This window comes from Diplodia corticola (assembly GCF_001883845.1).
Source record: "Diplodia corticola strain CBS 112549 chromosome Unknown scaffold58, whole genome shotgun sequence".
NCBI lineage: Eukaryota > Fungi > Ascomycota > Dothideomycetes > Botryosphaeriales > Botryosphaeriaceae > Diplodia > Diplodia corticola.
The window spans coordinates 8,976-15,741 of record NW_017971537.1 but is presented as its reverse complement, the minus strand read 5'-3'; the positions used below and the strand labels follow the sequence as shown (position 1 = coordinate 15,741).

At 44.6% G+C, this 6,766-nt stretch overlaps 3 protein-coding genes across 3 annotated transcripts; 2 read left to right on the top strand and 1 right to left on the bottom strand.

Moving 5' to 3' along the window:
- Window positions 1-250: 250 nt before the first annotated feature.
- On the bottom strand, window positions 251-864 carry BKCO1_580003 (ubiquinol-cytochrome c reductase subunit 8; the record flags this gene model as incomplete). Its single annotated transcript, XM_020277543.1, has 4 exons — window positions 251-308; window positions 400-577; window positions 697-722; window positions 833-864. 4 exons carry the CDS (start codon window positions 862-864, stop codon window positions 251-253), a joined length of 294 nt encoding a protein of 97 aa, XP_020126877.1.
- A 366-nt stretch (window positions 865-1,230) lies between these two features.
- Window positions 1,231-2,169, top strand: BKCO1_580002 (prohibitin; the record flags this gene model as incomplete). The annotated part of the gene is made up of 2 exons (XM_020277532.1): window positions 1,231-1,551; window positions 1,648-2,169. 2 exons carry the CDS (start codon window positions 1,231-1,233, stop codon window positions 2,167-2,169), a joined length of 843 nt encoding a protein of 280 aa, XP_020126875.1.
- A 433-nt stretch (window positions 2,170-2,602) lies between these two features.
- BKCO1_580001 (uncharacterized protein) lies at window positions 2,603-2,998 on the top strand (the record flags this gene model as incomplete). The annotated part of the gene is made up of 2 exons (XM_020277521.1): window positions 2,603-2,707; window positions 2,844-2,998. Coding segments are annotated over 2 exons (260 nt in total), but the record flags the coding sequence as incomplete, so codon positions are not given.
- Window positions 2,999-6,766: the final 3,768 nt, after the last annotated feature.

The window sequence follows — 6,766 nt, the reverse complement described above, 5'->3', positions numbered from 1 at the left end:
TCGGACGAACGGCAACATCCAACCTATGGTCCGTAAGCACACTCTCCTCTGACAATCCACCGGAACGATATCGGAAAGGTGTGGCCAGCATGCAAATCCAGTCAAAGTAGTTTTGGCGGTCGTAACGTGTCTTGAAAAGTTGGTTAAAGTCTATCGCCAACCTCCCTGTACAATACACTCAGCTCTTGCTGTCAAACACTTTCTCCACTCCCCATCCAGCTGATCCTGAACTCTGATCCCAAGAAAACGTCTACTCCTCCTCCTCGCCCATGAGAGCACGACCCTCCTTGCCGTTGTAGAACTCGTTGCTGCAGGTTCCAAGATGTCAGCCGATCGTCCTTTCGAACCCACGGCGCGTGGTCCGTTCTCCATTGCCCGTTTGTTATTCCCGTAACTTACTTCTCAATGGCCCAGTGCATGATCGAGTAACCGGCAATCATGGGAGGGGCCCAGAAGAGGATCTGCTGCCTGGTGCGGCGGAAGGTGTTGAAGATGGCGTTGTGGAAAGCGCCGCCCAGGGGCTTCTGGCGGTTGTTGGACAGACCGTAGGAGGTAACTCCCTTCTGGGGGAGGGAGCCTGCGCATCACTGTGAGTCCAATGCCGTACCGTTTCCGAGGAGGATGAAGCGGGAAGTTTGCACTGCGGCGGAACATCGTCGGGGGACCGTCGTCATCGCAGGGACGGGGAGTGCATACCAAGGTTTCCCCACCAGCCCATGTACCTGCAGGAAGAAGACCAGGTCAGCATTGGAGCACGGAGGGGGAGCTGTCGGCGGAGCTCTGGTCGAGGGGAGTTTTCGGGCGCGAGAACGGAGGTGCGGGAAGGACGTACTGGCCGGGCATCTTTTCGCCGCCGCCACCCATTGTGTCGGATTGTATGTATGCGAAAGAGTCGGGGAGATGGAGCGGATGGAGCGCGAGGCGAGAGGCGCAGGTGGTTGAGGGCGGAGGTGAGGCGTTTGGACGTTGGTTGCGATGTTCGCCGGCGGCAGGAACGAATCGCAGGCCGGCTGAACCAATCCGCTCTTGGCGTCACGTGCACCCGGCCTTGCCCGAAAAGTGCTATCGACAACGCCTGTGCTGCTGTGGAAGCTTCGACCCGCCTAGCGAGCATTCCCAACCGCCGACCACAGCCCGTCGTCCCGCACCGCTCGAGCTCGCCCACGCCGCCTCCGTGCTTGCGCTCGTCAATCGCTCTCCGTTGCAGCCCATCCTCCCGCTATTTCCACCATGGCCAACGCGCTGCAAGCCATCTACAAGTGGGCCGTGCCGCTTGCCGTCGGCGCGTCCTTCGCCCAGGCTGCCATGTACGATGTGAAGGGTGGCACCCGCGCCGTCATCTTCGACCGTCTGTCCGGAGTGCGCGAGAACGTCGTCAATGAGGGCACCCACTTCCTGGTTCCCTGGCTACAGCGCGCCATCGTCTACGACGTGCGCACCAAGCCGCGCAACATCTCCACTACTACCGGTAGCAAGGATCTCCAGATGGTCAGCCTGACCCTGAGGGTCTTGCACCGCCCGGAGGTCAAGATGCTTCCTCGCATCTACCAGGTACGCATATCAATTCTCTCTCAGCAGCTCAATTGGCTGCCGTGGCGCTGCCCGCACCAGCGCCCACTGTCGACTGATCGCTGACATCACCATCAGAACCTCGGCACCGACTACGATGAGCGTGTGCTGCCGTCCATTGGCAACGAAGTCCTCAAGGCCATCGTTGCGCAGTTCGACGCCGCCGAGCTCATCACCCAACGTGAAGCCGTGTCGAACCGCATCCGCGCCGATTTGCTCAAGCGCGCCCAGGAATTCAACATCGCTCTCGAGGACGTCTCCATCACCCACATGACCTTCGGCAAGGAGTTCACAAAGGCTGTCGAGGAGAAGCAGATCGCCCAGCAGGAAGCCGAGCGCGCCCGCTTCATCGTCGAGAAGGCTGAGCAGGAGCGCCAGGCCAACGTCATCCGTGCCGAGGGTGAGGCCGAAGCTGCTGAGACCATCAGCAAGGCGGTTGCCAAGTCCGGTGATGGTCTTATCCAGATTAGAAGAATTGAGACGCAAAAGGAGATTGCCCAGATGCTGTCCAGAAACCCGCAGGTCACGTATCTGCCTGGTGGTGGCAAGGACGGCGGCCAAGGCCAGGGTGGCAACTTTCTGCTCGGCTTGAGGCAATGAACAACCTTTTGAAAAGAGCAAGCAAAAAGAAAAGGGGGGCACATGGGGCATCATGAAGGCATGGTGATGTGAGTTTGGCGTATCTTAATTTTGGGGGCTTTTACTGTAATTCTAGGGAATGAATTCTCCTCCTCTGTGTGGTATGAATGGATACCCATCTCCTCAACCTCTACTTGCCCAACTGCCGTGTTAACTGATAATACCCGAACTCAAATGGTACTTTGACGTTGTAGCTTTTTCCGTACCTTTGACGATCACTGCCTTATTCAACCACTGCATGCTCTGACGTCAAAATCACACATGCTCCTTCTACTTGGCTTACGCTCCGCGACCTCGAGTTTTGCTTCTACATCCAGCAGCTTCATCCTACCACGTCTTCACCGACAACTGTATATCTCTAAACTCATCCTACCGACGAACCATTCTCTCCACTATGAAGCTCACAGGCAGCTGCTACTGCCGCGCTTCGCAGTACGAAGTCAACCTAAACTCGGCAAATGATGCCCGGACATCACTATGCCATTGCCGGAATTGCAAGGTTAGAAGAATTCCCAAGCCCGTACACTTTCTGACGTGCAATCTTCAACAAACTCACTCCTGCTCGGTGGTGTCCCGACATTCTCGAGCGGAAGCGATAATGCCCATATAGCCATAATTGACACATCCGAAAACAGAAAGCCTTCGGCACCAACTATGGTCTCACAGCCAAAATCCCAAAAGACGCGATTCAATACACGCAAGGAACGCCCAAAGAACACGCCGCCGACAACGGCTCCGGGACGGTGCTGTTCCGCGAGTTCTGCGACAACTGCGGCAGCTTCATCCTCGAGTACGGGGTATAACTTCACCACTATCTCACTTCCTCCCCTTCTAGGCCGCTTGGTCTTTCGCTCCCTGTAGTGAGTTTCACTACTCTGTCTGATCGCTAATGGTGGGCGTGCAGGAGCCGGCGAAGCCACACTTCAGGTACATCGCCGTGGGCAGTCTAGACGATCCGGAGGCGCTGCCGCCGAAGGGAGAGTTCTTTTGCAAGAGCAGGGCGAGCTGGATGCCGGAGGTGCCGGGTATGAAAATGCTTTCTCATTCTCTCACTGCGTTCGCGAGGTTGTAGGGGGACACACTGGCGCGTGATGAGTTGAAGGCTGACCTGATGAGGTTGCAGATGTGTTCCATAAGAAGGAAATCAAAGACTGATCGAGATCATGTAATGTTTACAGATCCGGTCAACTCGACTTGAAGAGCGAGGCTCAAAGCATATGTAGTGATGATGTAGTCGTACGATTGCGTGGAAGTGAGAAATATATACGCTTAATGGCAGTACTCGTATATGGTGGCAGGTTCTTGGGGTCATCCGCGCCAGCATGGCAATTGGTGCAAGCGAACGATCCTGTCAGCCTCGTTCGCACCTTAGCCTCGTCAATAAAGCCCTATTCGCGTAATGAGGAGCAGAATAAGTGCGGAGTAGGCCAGCAAATCGAAGTGCGAAGGTGAGGAATTGCGAGTTGGAGCACTGCATATCATGTACGAAACTGGGCGTCTTCGGTCGTTATGAATAACAGTCTTAAACTCTGCGTGTCCATATCAATTCTTCGCTTGCTTCTAAATCCTTTTCCCGCATTCACCACCGCGATGGCCCTTTCGTTCGATGATTGCTGATTCTTTCCGTTCCAAATCCATCGAGACAGTGCTCTTCCTTCTCGCTGTAGAAAGTGACTACGAAGCTTTGCAAACAGTGACCATGACGAGTGGGCAACCTTCGACATACATACTGAGGGAGAGATTAAGGTCCAGAAGCCACCACCGAATGAGCAACCGTTAACGTTCCGGATGGATTGCTAGTACTTGGAAAGTGTAAACTAAAGTGGACAAACAATAGCACTGACCATAAACTCCAGCCTAATAAATTACTTATGGCATCTCGACGCTTGTAAGAGTATTAGTTTAAGATAGACAATATAAATCGTATTAGAGTCGGAACAGAGACGAATCGTTATCGATTTATTCTTCTATTCCTCTAGCATTCTTATAGCTAGCTAGTTCTATATTATATGCGTAATTAACTAGCCTTACTTTCCTCTACTTAGTATTAAGCTTTAATAGGTCCTAGTATCCGTTAGTAAGGCTAGCGGTCCGTCTCTTAATATTATTCCCCTCTTTAAGGTTGCTACGTCCTCGTAGTAAAAAACTTCCGCTTAAATAACTTTTATAAACTAGTTATTAACTATTCGTAAACTAGTTTAAACTACTTATTAGATAAGGCCTTTTTTCGTACTATAAGAAGTAAATCTTTTATAAATTTCCTCTATTATCTTTATATTAACTTTTTTATTATACGTATTTTCCTCGCGTTTAGGGGTTATTTCTTTAACGCTAACTAGATAATAGAGATATATATTCGGTCTTATTAGCTCTTAGAGGTACTTAGCGATACTTATCTTAAATTAACTACTTTCTTAGAATAGCTACGGCTATTTTTAGTCCTATCGACGTCTATAATCGAGGTAAACGTCTTAAATCGGCTCGCTTTTCCGGCTATAAGTATAAGAATCTCTACGCTAAGTACGTTAAGGCCGGTAATTAGTACGTTTTTCTAAGTATCTTAACGAAAGAGTATCTTAATAGCCGCGGCGCGAAGTATTTAAGCTACGAGAGTTCCGCTAGCTAGAATTATCTCTAGATAAATTCTATTAGATTTTATTAAGTCTTATTAAGAGTATATAGCTAATAATAAGTATAGCTATTCTCTAACTTTCTAGGTTTTCTTACTAAGCGTATCGGCCTCGCTATTAAGAAAGAGAATAAAATCGCCTATAAAACCGTATATATCTAGACGAAGCCGTAGTTAAAAACGAACTTTTCTAAGAAGCGCGATATTCTCTATTTATATATAATAGGCGACTAGGCTTACTAAGACGATTCTAAGAGTAGATAAACTAAGAATAAGAAGAAGAGTCTTATAAGCTAACTTTTAATTATATTTATTAAATATTAATTATTCTTATTAAGCCCTAACTAATCTTAATATATAGTAGCGGTCGATCTTATAGGCTAATCTCGCCGAATCGGCGTCTAATAGCGAGCTTACGGCCCTTCGTAAGCGCGTTAAAATACTAAAAAAGAAGATTAAAAGACTTATAAAGAGAATAGATAAGCTAGACGTCTTATAGACTAAGAAAATATAAATATAGATAGCTCTAAGTCTTAAAGAGAGTTAGTAGATAGAGTAGATAAACTCTAAGCGTTAATAGCTATAATAGTCGGGCTTTATATAATATAAACCTCTTTTTCTAATAATATCTTAATTATTAGAAATCTTTTACTTTTTTCTTTAGTAATATTCTCTTAGTATCGGCCTATTAATATATTTTACTAGTTTCTAGATATTATCGACTACGGTATAGTTAGTCTAGCGAATTTTATATTTCTTAATATCTTACTTTATCGTCCTCTCGTCGATAATATAATTTATTAAGTACTAATTACTATCTTTTAGTACTAGAAAGTATAGTTTAGGCTATTTACGTTTACTATCGTAAAATAGTTTTAGATAAGAGACGTAGAAGATATTATAGATACGCTAGTTCTTTAAAAGGTCTAGTCTATACGTATTATCGTTAATAATTTCCGTTATTAAGAAAGGTTCGCCGTATTTATAGTCGAGTTTCTTACTTAGTTTATTAGTTATAATATTTCTTATTAAAAGCTAAACCTTATTTTTAACGATAAATATTCTTCTTTAGCGACGTTTATTAGCGTATTTAACTTATTTCTTCTAGACGTATTTAAGGTTACGTTTTAGCGCTTATAGTCGTTTAGCTACGCCTTAAAACTCTATTTCTACGTCCGTCTTACTATATAATATTAGCGGTAGTAGCGTCTACGAATTAGTACTTCTTATAGCGTAGAATAGTATTATCCCCATAGTTAGATACTTACTATTATTATAGAAGAATTCTACTATACTAAGCTATTAGACTTAATCGTCTTACTTATAGTTATAGTATATACGTAAGTATTATTCTAGCGTTTAGTTCTAGCGTTTAGTTTATCTATTTATTTACGGGTAGAAGGCTATTAATAGCTTTTTCCGTATACTAATATAAAAGTATATATTTAACTAGAATTAGCTAGTAAAAACTAGGCCTTTATTTATAGTAATAGATTTTAGAATATCTTCTAGACGAATAATCTTCTAGAGAAATACGTTTACTAACGTTAAAGCGTTAATATTTTTTATTATAGAAATATAATAGGCTATTTTAGAGAATTTATCTACTACGATAAGTATTAAATTATATTAGCGTAAACTTAGAAAAAGATTTATAATAAAGTCTATCGTAATATCTTACTATAGGCGATTTAGTACTAGTAGTAGTATAAATAGCCTATACGGCTTATATTTTATAGACTTTATTCTTTTATATATATAGTATATTTAGACGTAGTTCTTAATATCTATAGATATTTAAGGCTAGTAAAATTCTTTAAATATTCTTTTTAATATTCTTATATAGCCGTAATAGCCTACTATTAGATCGTTATAAGTCTTATTAAGTATTATTATATAATAGTATTCTTTAGAAACGTAAAGGCGCTA